This window comes from Cydia pomonella, chromosome 17 (assembly GCF_033807575.1).
Source record: "Cydia pomonella isolate Wapato2018A chromosome 17, ilCydPomo1, whole genome shotgun sequence".
Taxonomy (NCBI): Eukaryota; Metazoa; Arthropoda; class Insecta; order Lepidoptera; family Tortricidae; genus Cydia; species Cydia pomonella.
This window is the reverse complement of record NC_084719.1, coordinates 19,727,453-19,746,354: the sequence shown is the minus strand read 5'-3', so window position 1 is coordinate 19,746,354 and position 18,902 is coordinate 19,727,453. Positions and strand designations below refer to the sequence as shown.

At 42.6% G+C, this 18,902-nt stretch overlaps 1 protein-coding gene across 3 annotated transcripts; it reads right to left on the bottom strand.

Annotated features, from left to right (window-relative positions):
- On the bottom strand, positions 1 to 18,860 carry LOC133526914 (heterogeneous nuclear ribonucleoprotein M). 3 transcript variants are annotated; one of them, XR_009800788.1, is made up of 14 exons: positions 18,692 to 18,860; positions 18,176 to 18,375; positions 17,677 to 17,839; positions 17,171 to 17,258; positions 16,118 to 16,235; positions 15,449 to 15,595; positions 14,931 to 15,269; positions 11,769 to 12,018; positions 10,741 to 10,856; positions 9,733 to 9,868; positions 8,251 to 8,320; positions 5,132 to 6,209; positions 3,916 to 4,156; positions 1 to 137 (listed from the first exon to the last, which is right to left on the bottom strand). XR_009800788.1 is itself a non-coding variant. In XM_061863770.1 (12 exons), the coding sequence occupies exons 2-11, from the start codon at positions 18,359 to 18,361 to the stop codon at positions 8,265 to 8,267; spliced, it is 1,599 nt and encodes a 532-aa protein (XP_061719754.1). In that variant the 5' UTR covers positions 18,362 to 18,375; positions 18,692 to 18,837; the 3' UTR covers positions 1 to 137; positions 8,251 to 8,264. The 3 variants fall into 3 exon arrangements, 1 of the variants encoding a protein (XP_061719754.1); XR_009800789.1 differs by lacking the exon at positions 5,132 to 6,209 and having other exon boundaries at positions 18,692 to 18,837; XM_061863770.1 differs by lacking the exons at positions 3,916 to 4,156; positions 5,132 to 6,209 and having other exon boundaries at positions 18,692 to 18,837.
- Positions 18,861 to 18,902: the final 42 nt, after the last annotated feature.

Below are 18,902 nucleotides of genomic sequence, written 5' to 3'. Positions count from 1 at the left end.
TTGGTTCGTACTTTGTATTCAGTCTTTAATATTCAGAAAAATAAGGTATAATCACAATAAACATAATTGTATAATAAATAACTAAACTTCTATTCAAAATATCACCAAGCGAGTCAGAATGTAGTGGAGCATATTACCTGCAAATAAATAAAGTGGATTAAATTAATATATCATGGTATAGAAGTTATATTGTTTTTTTTTTTGTATTTTATGTGCATGCGTTTGGTTTTTAGATTTTAAGTTTAGACATAGTGATTTTTGTGTATGTAATGTTGTAATGTTATATGTATTAATTCATGTATTGTTGATTACATTCAATTATTTAATGTATTGGCTTGTTATTGATATTAGAAATAAAGATCATAAGCAGTGGACACAAATACTCTTTTATTCGCCTGGTTGTTTTGATTATTTCATCCATTATGGTTCCTCCTACACTGGCACACTGGCTGTTATATAACGTTATATAACATTGTGTGCCAGGGACAACATATAACACTATTAACCCTTTGAACGCTTTATGTCATAAACACAAACATCACTCAAACGCTATAAGGTCTTGGGCGCAAGGAAGTTACTTTGACAGCATCCGCCATAACACCTATGGTTCTGTCGTCCTTGGCGCTATGGGGAAGACTAGTAACGACGACTTTAGGTGTTCTTGGCGTTCAGAAGGTTAACATTGGCTAAGAACCGCTTCGTCCACACAACGGGTATTTAGGGATCTCGAGGGTCGGCAACGCTTAAGTGGCTCCTATGATGTTGCTAATGTCCGTGAGCGACGATGACCGCTTCCCATCAGGTGGCTTGTCCTATAATAAAAAAAAAAACCTATTTCGTCATCTTTTAAATCGTCCACAATGCCAAGTGACAATGTAGGAATGTTGTTAAATCAGAACTGTGGACCATATGACAATAATGACAAGAAGGTGAGGTGATAGGATTGTGGACGATGCGGTCCTGAGCCTTAAGAGGCAACAGGAGTGGTCATTTCTCCATACAAACGTACTCGACTGTTTCCTCTGTGGTTTTTGAAGCTAGAGCAATGATTTTTTTAACACAGATTATTATTATTAATATCTGTGTCGGACTGTTTTAATTTTTTTAACATTTTTGTTTCTTAAGGCGCTAGTGCACTTCAAATATTCGCAAAAACGGCCTAATTTACTAGACCCGAAAGAGAAGCATGGTATTCAAAACTGACATCAATTAGCCGAAAAAGCAAAACAGTCCGACACAGATAATTTCATTACCATTTAGATGTCAAAATGTCGTTACATTTGGTTAAGTTTTGGAGGAGGTTGAGTACGAAACATCGTTTTTTGTTATTTTTACGCAGGATTTTTCGCCTAACCTGGCGTTGTCCTTATCGCACTAGTTTTAGGAGCCGCTGCCGTTAGCGAGACGGGTATATTCACCTAAAATATTTAAATCTCAGCTCTCCTCTTAATATTATGATGTTTTATCTGTCACATGTTATAACGTTTAAAAACTGCCAGCGTGGGACTACCATTATACATTCATCATTTTATAATATAACTATATTGTTAAACATTGACGCTTAACGACCTAGTTACCGCATTGAACCTCCACACTGTTAACTGAAAATTGTATTCTCGTTGCAAAGACGGACCACAGATAGAATACAGAGGTTCCTCAGCGAATAACTTATTTACCTTTCTATCACTCGAATATGCAAGAGCGACAGAGAGACAGCGGGCCGATTTCTGAATTTGGAGCGCTCGATTTCGTGAGTCGAAAATCTGTCGAAAACGGCTAATCGGATATTTTTGAAATACGAGCAATAAAAATTGAGAATCTAGTGGTATTGACCACTTGCTTTCAATTCTATTAGAACTTAGCCTAACCTAGTAATGAATATATCAAAGGGAGCCACACGAAATCCATTTTCGATGTTTGCGGTAGGCGCAATTCACTAAAGGTGGGATTCCACGAGTGTTCGGCACTGTGCCGACTGTGCGGCTCAAGCATATTTATTAAACAGACCTCACTCGTGTGTAAATAAAGGTTCAATATAGCATATGTAGATGAAGAGAAAGCTAAAAGTATTACCAGGGGCGGATTAAGAAGGCGCGGGGCCCTTAGCACAATAACTCGCGGGGGCCCCTGGTTTGAAAAAAAAAAGATTAAGTGCGAGTCGGACTCGCACCCCGAGGATTCAGTACCATCACAACATTTTTACGATGTCTTAATTGTTTTTGACTAGTTCTCGATTAGTTTGTAACATGTTATGCAGTGTATCTTATAGTTTCGCCATGTCCGTCTATCCGAGGGTTTGCTCCGTGATCGTTAGTGCTAGATAGCTCTAATTTGGCATGGATACATAAATTATGCATTGCGACAGTACGGTAAAATAAAAACTACTTATAAAAAAAATTTGGGTACCCAAATACAAAATGTTTTTCTTAATTTTTTTTTGCTTTGACCCTACAGTGTGGCATATGGTTGGATAAGGTCTTTCAAAACGAATAACGGTCTTCAAAAACTTTTTTTATAAAGTTATTATTTTCGGAAATAATCGCTCCGAAAGAAAAAATTAAAGCTTAATATATACTTTCAATGAAAACTATAGAAAACTATAGTACCTAAAAGTGTGGTATGCAACCTTTTAATACTATAGTAGTTCTGTCTATACACATTAATTAGTAGACATAACTACTACATTGGCAAAAAGTTGCAGAATTGTACTATAAGCGATTAGGAAGAAGGGCGGGGCGCGTCTTCGTGGATGACACGAACTATAGGTATATGACGTCATTTAAAATACGGAGTATTTTTCTTATTTATTTATTTTAAGGAAATCCGATTTTTTTGTTTCTTTTTTTGCCATTTTCAAAAAGCCTAATTTTAATGAAGATGTGTTATCTTATCACATTTCCTATCTTTTATATAGGTTTCCTCCTTCGGTTTTCATCATCATCGTCGATAATATTGTATTGTCACCGATTTTTCCCTAGTATGCGAATTTTTAGATTTCGGCTCACCTGCTGCTCAGCCTTAGTTCTTGCTCAAAAGTACGACTTGCTGGGATACTTTGGGTATCGGGCCCTATGCAGGGCTTTACATCCGGCCTACGCGAATGCAAAGCCCTGCATAGGGGCCCCGCTGTTTTCTTTTTATAACGGCTTTGCAGCAACTCGGCATATTTCGGGGGCGCCCGGCCAGCCGTAGAGGAGCGCGACCTTTGGCCTACTACGGGTTCAAAGCTGATCATCATTAGGCATTAGCTGTAAGGTGCAATTTGTTATTTGAAATAATAAATAAATCATCCTTCCTTGCTTTTCACTAATATGTTTTTTTTTTAACACAGTATCTTCTTTTGTTCGTTTCCGAGCTCTGCTGTTACCTGCAGCTTATAGCCATGCATAAAATTTTGAAACACTCTGCACCTTCGGTTTTATGCTAAAGTCTGCTCTTGGTCTTTGCGTAAGCCTAAAAAATATTTAAATATGGTATCGTCATAAAGATAAATTTACAGGATAATAACAAATAATAATAATTGATCAATATTGTTACTGACTTACGAAACAAATACATTGTAAATAAAATGTGATAGTACAGGATCCGCGGAGTGCGAGTTCTACTTGAACTTGGCCGGTTCCACGTGCCGAAATCGCATGGTCAGGGTCGGAGCGCGGGGCCCCCCTTAAGCGCGGGGCCCTTAGCATATGCTTTTTCTGCTGTTCGGTTAATCCGCCACTGAGTATTACCTAATATTTATAATACTAGTATGTTGGAGGGTAGATTCAGTTTTATGCCAACAAACTGCTCTGCAGTTTGGCAGATAAGTGCTATGAGTACTACTGTATTCTTCATAGAATTAAATAAATAAATAAAATACAAAAATGCTTGTGCCGCACAGTGTCCCAAAAATACATACAGAAACACAATTACCTTTGCTTGCTACAGGACGCGAGCATATTTGGCATCTTATCTTATGTGAACCATCAACCAAACAAAGCGACTCCGTCGATTTCAACCCTTTTAACGCCACGCCTATCTTGTGCGACGCATCATCGTGAACCTTCTCGAAATCCACGAAGGTTCGGCTTTACCAGCACGCGTCAGTTGACGTCTTTGGCGGTCAAATGGCTAAGGAATGGTCAGTTCCATTTATTTTAATCCATCTTGTAACCTGAAAACAGCACAATACTAGACACTAAAAAGAATATAAAAGTATTAAGTACTGTTAAAACGTCTATGAAGATCTTATGAAAGCAAAATGTTGGATGTCAAAATTTTCATCTACAAAACACACAATCCATGCCCAACAGGGCACCCACATTGAAAATATTGATATCCACATACACCCAACTCGTATTCGACCCATAGAAATCGCCAACATTAATTCGTCGTTCAAATAGATAGGTACTCTGCCTTAGAAAGGCGAGACTTGGTCGATTTACAGTAGTATCACGAAAATAAATTACATCGACGGTATTGCGTAGATAAATAAACCTGCGCCAAAGAAGACTTATAGTTATTTCATTTTTATTTCGTTTAATATGAACTTTAATATGATACTACGTTTAATATGATACTAGCGAAAATTGACGCAAAATTTTAATCCATTCACACTTGCAAAAGTATGAAATTTTGAAAGTAGGCAAGCCTAAGAACCTGGTCACATCTTTGGTGCCTTATAAATACAATATTGATTAGCTCAAATGAGAATAGATCGATCATCGATGAAATTTATAATAGTGATAATACCGTATCAATGTATAAGTAGGTATGTGCCGTGCCTAATTCTAAATGGAAAACGGAACCTATTATACCAAGTCTTTTTCAACAGTTAAAACCATATACAATTATAGAAACAACAATCCTACTAAGACTTCTTGTTGTTCAGAATCACAAATGGTATCATTCGTCGTCACTGTCTTGATTTAAGATATAAACAGGTGGTTAAATCCCAAAGCACTTTGCCAAAACATAATATTTTCAGTGACAGTTAAATTTTATTAGAAGCAACGTAGAAGATAGGCAGATACGAACAACGAACGCAGCGTCGACGTCGTTAACATAGATACCCTGCGCACGGACGTAAGATCAAAAGAATCCCCATGCAAACCGTCAAATCGATAAGGATCGATGGCAGGCGACTTACCATGTATTGTCACTTATTCTGAAGCTTCAACGACATCGCTGGAATCGATTCTTCGATAATCTTCCCTTGGCCGACCAAATTATCTTTGAAGAAGGCCGGCGGAGTTCAAGCGAGAAGTAGCAAGAGTGGAGAGCTTGACAAAGCCGCCATGTTGATCAACGTCTCAATTCTTTCTTGTAGATTCGTCCTTTCGGATCACACTTAACGATTAACAGTGAACTCAATATCGAATAACATCGAGAACTTTTTAGAAAGTACTCGACAGAATTCATCAGCATCTGTAATACCTACTGACTCTTTCTAGTTCTTCACTGCAGAAATACTCGGGCTATCACCATGTGAGCGACAAAAATAAAAATTCATTGTACACGATACATTAAAATTTATTCAATTATAATTTTGCATGTGAATGGAAGTTATGACTGAACAATATTTATTAGACCTTAACAATTGTGCCGACTGGCTCTTTTTAAAGATACAATACACTACGCAAACTAACTTAAAATGTATTAGAAGGGTTTCAAAAATCTTGTCTCCTCCCACCATACCTTGAACCTACAATCGTCGCAGTTAAAATGTTTCAATAGAAACCCAATTGATCAAATTGTGGATAAAACAACACGATTAATGTCCAATTGAGCTCCATAACACCTGTTTTCGGGTCCTTTTTAAAACCAGAATATACGAAATAAATGAATATTCATTACAGTGTGATATCCCACATTCAGGGGAGTGAAACAAGTAAATCGTGAACGAGCTTAATATTACATCGAACATCAGCATATCACGCAAGTTCAAGACAAAGATCGACCCATTCTTAAGACCAAACCTATTTTTAAACAATTATATGTCCTAGATTTATATTCCAGTAAACTCACAAATAAAATGTTCCATCTTACACATTCATTAGAAATTAAAAGTACGCAAATAGCAAACCTGACAACTTACACTAAACTTAAGATACATATCTAATCGATTGTCAAACACAAAGTGGACTACTTAATGGAGAGTAAAGAACAAAGTTTTCTATGCAGGCAGCCGTTATACAAACCCCACAACACATCAACTTGAAACACTCCTGAAAACACAAAAAAAACATACTGTTTAAGCTGAAGGAAGAGTCTCCGGTTAACCAAGATCGTGTAAGTATTGCCTGCCAATGTGGTTAATATACGAACACAGAATATATTCATCGTGTTGTTGCACCAAATATGTACAAAAAATAAGTCATGTTGTATCGAAAGGCGAAGGTTATAGCTGGACCACTGTCGACTACGTTACCGACGCAGCTCTTAAAATAGCAGGCAAACCCTGACAACATTTTATTTGGCCTTATTATTTTTATTTTACTGGCATGGAGACACTTTGACCTCAGACGTTAAGTCACCGAATGTGTGTAAATAAGAAAAAAATATTTCACAATTATAAACTATTTTACCACAAAAGTAGATGGTCAAAACTGCAAGAAAACATATTTTTTCTCGAAAATAGACGGCAAAGACGACTTAGTCGGTTAAAAATGGGTCGCGAAATGCATAGTTCATGGTCAATCAAAAATTAAAAAGTTAAAAACATTGCAGTCTCGATTTCAGGTTCATTAAACAGCCAAAATAGATGACTGAGTATTTTGTTTTGTGTTATGCATAGTTTTAAGTTGTTTATGTATTTGTAAATAGTTAAGGAAATGTTTGTATTGATGTATTTATGTTTGAGCTGATGGCCGTGTTGCCAATGCTCGAAATAAATTAAAAAAAAATTAAACAGCCAAACAAATGGATGATCAGTAGTTATTATTATAATGTTGGTACCGCGACTATGTAGCTGTCTCAAATAGGTTGGCGTATTTTCAACAAAAAAATACACTTCTATTTTTTAATTAAAAAAAGAGCGTAAAGCTAAAATATATACGTAAGAACGTTGCTTTTGAGAAAAGCATTATATATGACTCTGCTGGAAGGCCACTTGCTGGCTTCGGATTCAATTAAACGGACTCCCAAGGTCGTCCGTTTAAAACAAATCCTCAGCCAGCAAGTAGCTACTTCCGAGCCTCGACAATAATGTACTATTAATATGTAAAAAAAACATTAAGTACCTACATCGATAAACAGACGAAGGATTGCGTTGCGTGGCATTCCAATAAACAATGTTTTAAAAATGGTCGTTGGCATGACTGGTACTGATATTTTATTTGACTATACATGACGTACCTACGCACATTATTGCCATATGTAAGCTGCTTGTAGCGACGCTATCTCAAGGCCAAACAGAATCTTGTCAGACTTTACTTGCTTTTGCAAACTGTCACGAGATTCCGAAGAGTCGGATCAAAGAGTCGACCGGAAAAAGACTCATTTACATCAGTTAATTTATCCGTTAGCTCACGCCTACACGACCGAATGATTCACTTCAAGCTGAACACCCAGCTATCCAAACGATTTACATACGATGTTTTATTATGAGTCATTTTCTAGTACCGACTTAAATGCAACAGCGACATTTGTTCAAAAGAAGTATACAAATTTCATTTTACGCACGACTACCCTACAAAATTTTGTTGTTTCTTTTTGAGATTTCAACAAAAATCGTACGTGCAACAGATTATAATTAAGCACTACATGACTGTCTATGTTATTTGAGAAAGCAGTACAGTTTTATCAGAGTATGCTTGGTCAAGTTAAAGAAAATCTACTCGTTTGTGGATCACTGTATCTTGTCGTCCAAAACAGAAGCCTTTGTGTAGTCAAAATTTCAACACCCCAAAGACGATTGTAATTTTGAAAACTATGACCCAGGAACGAAGTACCTACGAGAGCAGAGTCGAGATCAAGACGAAGAAACGTCGCGTATTAATTAAAGATCAAACAAACATCGAAAACATCAAAAAAAAATAATTAACTCGGTCAGTACTTGAACTATCGATACACCTTTTTGAAAGCTAAATAAACTAAACTAATACATTAAAATAGGTAGGTATGACAAAATTTCAATGTGTTCGATCCTTGTATTTGAATTCTTACATGGTTTTTACACCAGAAGTATGTAATATGAAAAACATGTAAAAAATCATAAAGTGAAAACATCTGTGACCAAATTAAATAGTGTAAAAATAACAATCTTACCTTGTTTCCTCGTCTCAGAAAAATCTGACGTCAATAGTTCTTCCGTCAATGCGGGTCCTGTCGAACATTTCTGGGAATTTCATTAAGAAAAAATATTTGGAATCGCTGTTATAATTTAACCAATTATCATTAGCTTAGATCACGGGTCTCCAAACCCCGGCCCGCGGGCCAAATCCGGCCCGCGAGGCGTTCCAATCCGGCCCGCGGGCACCCAACGCGACAGCCCACGGTCCGGCCCGCGGGAGGTTGCCAAGCGGATCCCAGGCTCCAGGGGTTCAGCATTCATTGAGAGTGGAACTGTTCCTATCAGCAGCAACTAGATCCCCCTAGCGCAAAAACCGATGGTGGCCCGCGCGAAAGTTTCTGAGGTATAATATGGCCCTTAGGTAAAAAAAGTTTGGGGACCCCTGGCTTAGATCAATCTTATCTAGATTAAATATTACAATCATATTAATTATAGACCGATAATTGAGAATTTATTACTATATAGAAGTCATATCAAACAATGAAATTGTCGCAATCGCAACCTTTACCACGCGACCAAAGCGAAGGTCGCGAGATTCACGCTCCGCTTCTATGGTTTGTTGTCAAAACAACAACTCATGGCGCAAAATAATGGTTCTCTGTGACGGTTCTAGTGGTACGAGACCGATTGTTAATTTTCTTTTGGAAACCTCTGTGATTGATTTATGCAGCCGTTGTTGATTTTAAGCGCTGGTGGCTTGCTGGGGCGTAAGGAGATCATGGGTTTCCAAATAACTACCAGGATTCATGGAACGAACATTATTGGATATCACCAGTTACACTTCTTCTAAAAAATATTGTAATGAAAATAGGCTATACCGAATAAGGTCCAATACCCAAATACCCAAGGTCAAATGCCCAAGGCAAGGTAAGGTTAAATACTCAAGCAGTCGCTGGGCTTCCTAGCCAGGATGTCTCCCAAACTGACTTAGGACAACTTCGTCCTCAACAGAAATATCAAGGAATAACCTCAAGATATATCTTCACCTTCTTAAATCGTCTACAATGTCATGTCGTCAGCATACAACTCCTACATCGTTATCTTCCTAAGTCGTCCACACTTTTAAATTATCAATTTCTTATCTTGTTCATATTCCTATATGGTCCACAGTGCTATCTCGTCATCGTTCGTATATCTTCTTTAGTAGAGTGCTGAGGCGATACAGGAAACCGTAGTAGATAAGATATAGCAATTTCAACGAATTAGCATATATACGAATTAATTCGGTGACCAAATAGAAATGTCGACGAAACGGGACAGTGGACCATATGGCAATGAGGACAAAGTTGACTAAATTGAACTGTGGACCAAGTTTCCCTAACCTCCAACGCAAACTGACAGGATGGCCAGGCCTAATCAGCCAGCGAGCCGTAATTTGGAGACCCCTGATGTAGAGAAGGCAGTAAGGCCAGTGTGGTGTAGTGTAGTGTAGTGTAGTGTGGTGTAGTAAAGGATACTGATGGCGCGCTCGGCGTCCCACTCCTTGTGGAAGCGCACGATGGCGGAGTCGGGGCCGGTCATCTCCGCGAACTTGACGTCGCCGCACTCGCTGAACTTCTCGCGGATCAGCTGCCACGTCACGGTCGGCGGGAGCTGCCACAACGTTCACTCACATGTTCATCAACATCATTGGCCTTAACGTCTATTACAGACTATAGAAACAGTGTCAGGTAGGGCAACAACGTTTTTCATGGCTGTGTAAGCCAATACGGGAGCGGCAAACATGCCCACAAGTCTGGCAGGTGTAATGTGCCGGTGGCGAACAGGTGTCGCTTTGGTGACGCTCAACACCTCTAGTGGTGGTGTGGTTCAACATACCAGTGCACAAATAGGAGGAGCTTGCTGAAGATAGAGACAAGTGGCGCAAACTGGTGTTCGACGGGCGTAAAATTCACGATAACGCTTGTTTTAAAACACTCGCAACTAAGCTATGTTAAGTACAGTCAAAACATTTGTAATCCATTTCGTACCATCTTTTTTTTTTATTTAAAACATAATATACAGCATTACAGTCGAAACCAAATCACTATACAAATCAGATTATAAAATAGGATTACACAATAGTAAAAACAGATTACAATCAACTTTGGTCCATCACCTCGCAATACCGCAGACACATCCGATACACAGCCATCCATCGACTTGCAAACATATCACAATCTGGTGCCCATGACAGAAGGGAGTTCAGCAGCCTTAGAGCCCGCACAGCAGGCGAGTTTTTATGTGCTACAGTGCGTGTAATTGGGACTGGCAAAAGCTTGTGACTTCGCGGTCGCAGGAGATTTTTGGGCCATGTCCAGTGATAATAGTTTCGAGGTCTCTAGTGACTTAGCGAAAGGTCTACTAATCAAAATACTTAAAATAAGGAGTGGTTTGAATCTTAATTCTACATCAATCTCTTCACCTGTCTTAATATGTCCATGATTACAAAGATGAATGCAGCAAATATTTAGATAGTAACTTACATTAGTGATAGCAACCATGTCGGACGACTTGTCTCGAGAGCTCTGTTGGACGACGCTGGAGTCCCGTCCGTAGCCTTGTCCAGAGCCAGTCACTCCGACCATTTGTCTGCTCGAAGCTAAAAATTAAAACATATATCAAAATGTGTTCATAACAATTATTACAAGTATATAAATAAATAATAATAAATAAATAAATAATAATTAATTTGTAAATAGTAGGTAGTGATATCGGTTAATTATTCTGAAGTACAAAGCCTGCACCTAACAAACGTCTCTTTTTGACCCAGTAGTTGACTGTAAGACATTAAGTCCTCCATTTGTACTTAATATTATATGCGCAATAAAGTATACATTAAATAAAAAAATAAATAAAAAACGGTGAACGACCTTAAACCTTGTAAACCTTGTGAGAATACACCAAGGTTGGCATAGATCGTGTCATTCACGGATACGCATGTGTCGACTCGTATTGCTAAGTTATAAAGGTTAGATTTGACAAATGTGCGCGTCATCTTGGATGACACGAACTATGGTGGGATGTAGCCGCACGTCAGTTGAAGTCTTTGGTCAGAGTTAAAAATCATTTGAAATGATAACTGTCCCGAATAATCGGGACATGTGGCGGGATAAATTTTCATCGTCATGGCCTGGGGTTATTTATTCATTGAGAAATAAACATTATACAAGGAACCAAAACAAAAACAGTTGTTCTATAACTCTGTATCTTTAGGTATTTAAATAAAAATAAATAAAAACTACCCTCAAATGGCTTTTAAGCCAGTTTAAGGGTAGATGAAAACATTACATGATCAAATAATATAGGTTAAAGTCAGGTCGTTCTGTCACAGATCCAGGCGGTATTGTATTTGGTTGGTTAACCAATAAATGTTATAACTACCCGAAAATGTACAAATTATTTGTTTCCTTCTTCTTCCTCGCGTTGTCCCGGGATGGCTCATGGGGGCCTGGGGTCCGCTTGACAACTTAAAGATACAGAGTATAGGATGTCCAACTAGTCATATATTTACCTGAAAGCGGCCCGCTGCTCATAGAATTATTCCCTCCCATGACATTACTGCTCAAAGCATTATTTCCAAGCGCACTCAAATCATTATTCAGGTTGAGGCCGGAGTTGACATTGACCCCGACATTGGTAGCCTGCGCCACCTGCGCCTGCGCCTGCGCCTGCGCCGTCAGCACCGTGGCCAGGTCGCCGGCCGTCAGGCCCTGCTGCAGCAGCTGGTTCTGGAGGGCTCCGAGCCCCGTTAGACCCAGAGCCTGGCAAGGAGATGTTAGGTTAGCGTGGAATAGGGTAGGTTGAATTTTATAACTAAATCTTGTTAAATACATAGAAAATGAGCGGTGGCGAGCGGGTTGACGGCCAGGCCGGCGCCGAGCCCGTTGAGCGCCCAGCGAGGAGCTACTGTTGTTCAGGTTCAAGTGTTGTTGCTACTGGCATACCTGCAGCCCCAGGCCTCCGCCCAGCGTGTTGCTGGCGAGCGGGTTGGCGGCCAGGCCGGCGCCGAGCCCGTTGAGCGCCCAGCGAGGAGCTACTGTTGTTCAGGTTCAAGTGTTGTTGCTACTGGCATACCTGCAGCCCCAGGCCTCCGCCCAGCGTGTTGCTGGCGAGCGGGTTGGCGGCCAGGCCGGCGCCGAGCCCGTTGAGCGCCCAGCGAGGAGCTACTGTTGTTCAGGTTCAAGTGTTGTTGCTACTGGCATACCTGCAGCCCCAGGCCTCCGCCCAGCGTGTTGCTGGCGAGCGGGTTGGCGGCCAGGCCGGCGCCGAGCCCGTTGAGCGCCCAGCGAGGAGCTACTGTTGTTCAGGTTCAAGTGTTGTTGCTACTGGCATACCTGCAGCCCCAGGCCTCCGCCCAGCGTGTTGCTGGCGAGCGGGTTGGCGGCCAGGCCGGCGCCGAGCCCGTTGAGCGCCCAGCGAGGAGCTACTGTTGTTCAGGTTCAAGTGTTGTTGCTACTGGCATACCTGCAGCCCCAGGCTTCCGCCCAGCGTGTTGCTGGCGAGCGGGTTGGCGGCCAGGCCGGCGCCGAGCCCGTTGAGCGCCCAGCGAGGAGCTACTGTTGTTCAGGTTCAAGTGTTGTTGCTACTGGCATACCTGCAGCCCCAGGCCTCCGCCCAGCGTGTTGCTGGCGAGCGGGTTGGCGGCCAGGCCGGCGCCGAGCCCGTTGAGCGCCCAGCGAGGAGCTACTGTTGTTCAGGTTCAAGTGTTGTTGCTACTGGCATACCTGCAGCCCCAGGCCTCCGCCCAGCGTGTTGCTGGCGAGCGGGTTGGCGGCCAGGCCGGCGCCGAGCCCGTTGAGCGCCCAGCGAGGAGCTACTGTTGTTCAGGTTCAAGTGTTGTTGCTACTGGCATACCTGCAGCCCCAGGCCTCCGCCCAGCGTGTTGCTGGCGAGCGGGTTGGCGGCCAGGCCGGCGCCGAGCCCGTTGAGCGCCCAGCGAGGAGCTACTGTTGTTCAGGTTCAAGTGTTGTTGCTACTGGCATACCTGCAGCCCCAGGCCTCCGCCCAGCGTGTTGCTGGCGAGCGGGTTGGCGGCCAGGCCGGCGCCGAGCCCGTTGAGCGCCCAGCGAGGAGCTACTGTTGTTCAGGTTCAAGTGTTGTTGCTACTGGCATACCTGCAGCCCCAGGCCTCCGCCCAGCGTGTTGCTGGCGAGCGGGTTGGCGGCCAGGCCGGCGCCGAGCCCGTTGAGCGCCCAGCGAGGAGCTACTGTTGTTCAGGTTCAAGTGTTGTTGCTACTGGCATACCTGCAGCCCCAGGCCTCCGCCCAGCGTGTTGCTGGCGAGCGGGTTGGCGGCCAGGCCGGCGCCGAGCCCGTTGAGCGCCCAGCGAGGAGCTACTGTTGTTCAGGTTCAAGTGTTGTTGCTACTGGCATACCTGCAGCCCCAGGCCTCCGCCCAGCGTGTTGCTGGCGAGCGGGTTGGCGGCCAGGCCGGCGCCGAGCCCGTTGAGCGCCCAGCGAGGAGCTACTGTTGTTCAGGTTCAAGTGTTGTTGCTACTGGCATACCTGCAGCCCCAGGCCTCCGCCCAGCGTGTTGCTGGCGAGCGGGTTGGCGGCCAGGCCGGCGCCGAGCCCGTTGAGCGCCCAGCGAGGAGCTACTGTTGTTCAGGTTCAAGTGTTGTTGCTACTGGCATACCTGCAGCCCCAGGCCTCCGCCCAGCGTGTTGCTGGCGAGCGGGTTGGCGGCCAGGCCGGCGCCGAGCCCGCTGAGCGCCCAGCGAGGAGCTACTGTTGTTCAGGTTCAAGTGTTGTTGCTACTGGCATACCTGCAGCCCCAGGCCTCCGCCCAGCGTGTTGCTGGCGAGCGGGTTGGCGGCCAGGCCGGCGCCGAGCCCGTTGAGCGCCCAGCGAGGAGCTACTGTTGTTCAGGTTCAAGTGTTGTTGCTACTGGCATACCTGCAGCCCCAGGCCTCCGCCCAGCGTGTTGCTGGCGAGCGGGTTGGCGGCCAGGCCGGCGCCGAGCCCGTTGAGCGCCCAGCGAGGAGCTACTGTTGTTCAGGTTCAAGTGTTGTTGCTACTGGCATACCTGCAGCCCAGGCCTCCGCCCAGCGTGTTGCTGGCGAGCGGGTTGGCGGCCAGGCCGGCGCCGAGCCCGTTGAGCGCCCAGCGAGGAGCTACTGTTGTTCAGGTTCAAGTGTTGTTGCTACTGGCATACCTGCAGCCCCAGGCCTCCGCCCAGCGTGTTGCTGGCGAGCGGGTTGGCGGCCAGGCCGGCGCCGAGCCCGTTGAGCGCCCAGCGAGGAGCTACTGTTGTTCAGGTTCAAGTGTTGTTGCTACTGGCATACCTGCAGCCCCAGGCCTCCGCCCAGCGTGTTGCTGGCGAGCGGGTTGGCGGCCAGGCCGGCGCCGAGCCCGTTGAGCGCCCAGCGAGGAGCTACTGTTGTTCAGGTTCAAGTGTTGTTGCTACTGGCATACCTGCAGCCCCAGGCCTCCGCCCAGCGTGTTGCTGGCGAGCGGGTTGGCGGCCAGGCCGGCGCCGAGCCCGTTGAGCGCCCAGCGAGGAGCTACTGTTGTTCAGGTTCAAGTGTTGTTGCTACTGGCATACCTGCAGCCCCAGGCCTCCGCCCAGCGTGTTGCTGGCGAGCGGGTTGGCGGCCAGGCCGGCGCCGAGCCCGTTGAGCGCCCAGCGAGGAGCTACTGTTGTTCAGGTTCAAGTGTTGTTGCTACTGGCATACCTGCAGCCCCAGGCCTCCGCCCAGCGTGTTGCTGGCGAGCGGGTTGGCGGCCAGGCCGGCGCCGAGCCCGTTGAGCGCGACGCCGGCCGGCGGCACGGCGCCCAGCACGCCCGCGCCCAGCGAGGAGCTACTGTTGTTCAGGTTCAAGCTCGGACCGTTCGAGTTCTGAGGCAGATTCCTTGCCACGTCTCTTAATGGTTCGCCGTTAGGTCCTAAACCTAAGCCGATGCCTTTTAGACCTTCCGGCAGTCTTAGTTCTGACTTTTCCGAGTTGCCTCGGTCCATTCGGACTGTCATTCGACGTTCGTATAACATTTGCTTGTCGAACATGGATATTGCCTGTAAAAAGAAGGAATAATATATATACCGATTTTCGTTTACACAACATTCAAAAAACGTAAGTAATCAGCCTTAATAAGAATCATATATTTTCGTGTGAGTCGGGAAAGTGCTATGATGACAAGGCTTTTCTAATTCTTTGACTAGTGATAGCTTGAATGATAGTGTATATTATTTACCTGCACGGCTTCAACAGGATGGTCGTACTCGATAACGGCGAATCCCCTGCTGTTGCCATCTTTGTCCACCGCTAAGTCTATGTTACGCACTTTACCCGCCATTTTGAAGATTTCCTTTATTTTGGCACGATCCGCTTTGTAGTCAAGCTGCAAAGGAAATAAATAATAGCATATTATTATTAGAGCCTTAAGTGATTTTTTTATTAAATAGACAGACAATGATACATGGTTAGAAAATCAGCAATCATATTGAAATATTGACTTTGAGTCAAATATTGAATTTTACGCCGAAAATCGTTCATTGTTCAACATATCGCAATATTGTCAATAGAAGCAAAGTCTGCCACATAACTTGAGTGACCGTTTTACACTATTTCAATATGACTGAGTCTGACAGATATTAAAACTCAGCACTCGATACCACAATCAATTTAAAGACTCAGTACTACTCTACTTAATACTTTATTACTTTGTAATTTACTTCTGTAACCGTCCGTTACGGTTTACGGTTCAATTTGTAATGGTTAATGGTTTCAATTCTAATTAACGTTCGGCCAACACTGTTTGGCACCATTACAAACAACACACAATATGGGAAGACATAATCTGGGAGCAGTGTTCCATAGCGTAGGCACTTCAAATTCTCAAAGTTTAGGAGTAGGAACTTACATTGGCAACAAAAACTTTCTTCACTAGTGGCGGCTGGACATTAATGGAGTCCAGGAATTCGAGACTGAGCCCATATGTATTGAAGTTTTCAGGCTCCCGCGGTTTCATCATTCCCCAACTGGAAATAAATACATTACAACTTTTATGCAATATTTTCATTCATAAACCGAAAAAAAAAAGAAATTATAAACTTCTTATAAGGGTCTTAGGGATGGCCAGGGGGCGCTATAAGCCTTCAGTAAGAAATGCATATACTTGGAAAAATTTGACCTATGCCACCATGACCCAGCCAAATGGATCAGGCACCTGCTGATAACAGAGGACGGTGGTTCGATTCCAGGCCAGGGAATAGGAAACCTTTCCTTCACATATGACAATTATTTCAGTTTATAATTTACATAGTAGTGTTTCTACTCGAAATAACACAAATTAAAATATTGTCATAGAAAGTAATTTAATTAGTTCTTAAAGAGTATTTTCATTCATATTGCCTGTATACAAGTATAATAGATAAAACATATCTAAAGAGAAGCCAGTAATAACACAGGAAAGTGGTTTCAGGATAATTATTTATATTTACATTAACCAAGTGCTGCCAAACATCAGCATAAAACTTTGAAGGGGTGAAGTTTTTAAATGGTTGAGAAAAAATATAGGTATGGGGGGTGATTTGTCATAAAATTCATCATACTATACCTGGTTAGACAAATAAATTGTCTAGGTCACACTGAGCAACTTCTACTATAATTACCAACCCCAAAATCGCGAAAAATAATTTTACTCTCCCATAGAAAATGTCAAGGTCAGAGAGCCAAAATCAAGTGTGTTATTCATCATCCTTAATCACACTTCCTGTTCCCAGCATGATGGAGAGTTGGTGAGATAAGAGGGTTTGGTCTACAACATGTTAGCCCATTACCAATAGACAACTTTGCTCACCTTCAAATTGCATTGCGACTAATTATGCACATGCAATAGAGGTAAGAAATAGCGGGTTGATGTACGAAATTCTTTGTGCTTAGCATATTATATCATGAGTTATAAATAGCTTACCCATCTTTATCATCCCTGTTGTTCCTGTTGCCACCACCGCCACCCCCACCTCCTTGCCTGGCAGATCCAACCCTGTTGCGTTCATTACCTACAACATACTGTCTTTAGAGTTGCTGATTAGGTGTAGCAGTGCAGATACACTTATGTTTATGCCATGTAAGCAATGTTAAGTCTTTTATGAAGATTTTTACATATATACATAAGGTGTGGCACACCCTTTATATGGCATCCTGTCCTGGCATTTGAACATTAGCATACCTCAGCAGTTTCTTAGTAAAATTATTTCAACCAATAAGCTAAAATGCTGAACTTAGAATGTAACAACATTAACATTTATTTTCTCTAGTATGCAGTATATGTCACCAACCAGACCGATGCCTAAACAACATTATAACCGGATAAATAATTTATTCTTCAATCTAAATTTATTTTCTTCTTACAAAATCGGGATGCTGTTTAGTTTGAACGAATCATATTCAAAGGAACATTCATGCAAAATCAGTTACCTGTCTCTTCTTTCAACACTAGCTTCCTTCCATTGAGTTCATATCTGTGCATTACAAAGAGAGCTTTTTTCATAGCCTCTGTGTTAGTGAACTCAACAACACCACACCCTCGTGGTTTTCCATTATCATCATTATACAGCTCTACATATGCCACATCACCAACCTAAAACATGGTAAAACTGTTTAGAAGAAAAATTACAAAGATAGAGCCGCAGCCGCTAAATGCAGAATTTTATTTTATTTGAAATAACTCACCCGCAGCAGGGATAATTCCGTGTTGTATCTGTCATACTTATGACATTTCTAACCGATACAACATAATACCTTAGTCTTACACTGTCTAAATTAATACAAAAAAATATCCAGAAAACATAATCCCACATTAGTGAATGATTAAAGAATACTCAGAAAACAATAATAATGAAGTGTTTCAATCTTAGAACAAATTGTGATAGGGCACATTTACATCTGTAGACCTATATAGTAAAATAATGCATACCTTTTCCTTAAATAAATCTTTAAGCTCAGTCCAGCGGAACTCGTATGGAATGTTGGACACGAACAAGCGTTTTCCATCTGATCGCGCTTCGCGGTCATTAGAGCGGTCTCTTTGAGCGTCGGAAAACCTGGATGGCCTGTCTCCACGCTTTGAACGGTCGCGTTCTTTTTCTCTTTGGTTATCCATTTCGTTATCGGGACCTAAATATATTAAATATAATGAAAATGCATCTTGAATAATCAGGCGTAGTTTTTTGCTGTAATAACATCAAGTGGTACAAAAAGCATCAAATCTGGGTTAATGACGTTACGGAAACTTACATCGATTAGCCTGTATGTACTTGTACTGACCGACTTTGAACATATTTACTAAAATTATTAGTAAACTAACGTGGTAACTGAAACGATAGCGTGTTCACTCGCCGGTTAGCATGCAATTACGCCGGCCTTATGTGATGTTCTATTTGCCGGCCAAAGTAAAATTGGTTTAATGATATAATAATAATAAAATACTTACTGTTGGCTGCTATAGACTATAATAATATTATAACTACCGTAAAGTTATAGAGTACTGTATCAAATAGGAGAATGAACAGTGGTTATCAGTAAACAAATCACTTTCCCGAAACTGTACAAAATGGCGGTTCAATATTTTTTTTATTTTTTTGGCAGCCCTGTCGCTATATCGAATCCAAGCCGTTTGAGATATTCATAATGACTCTGGAATT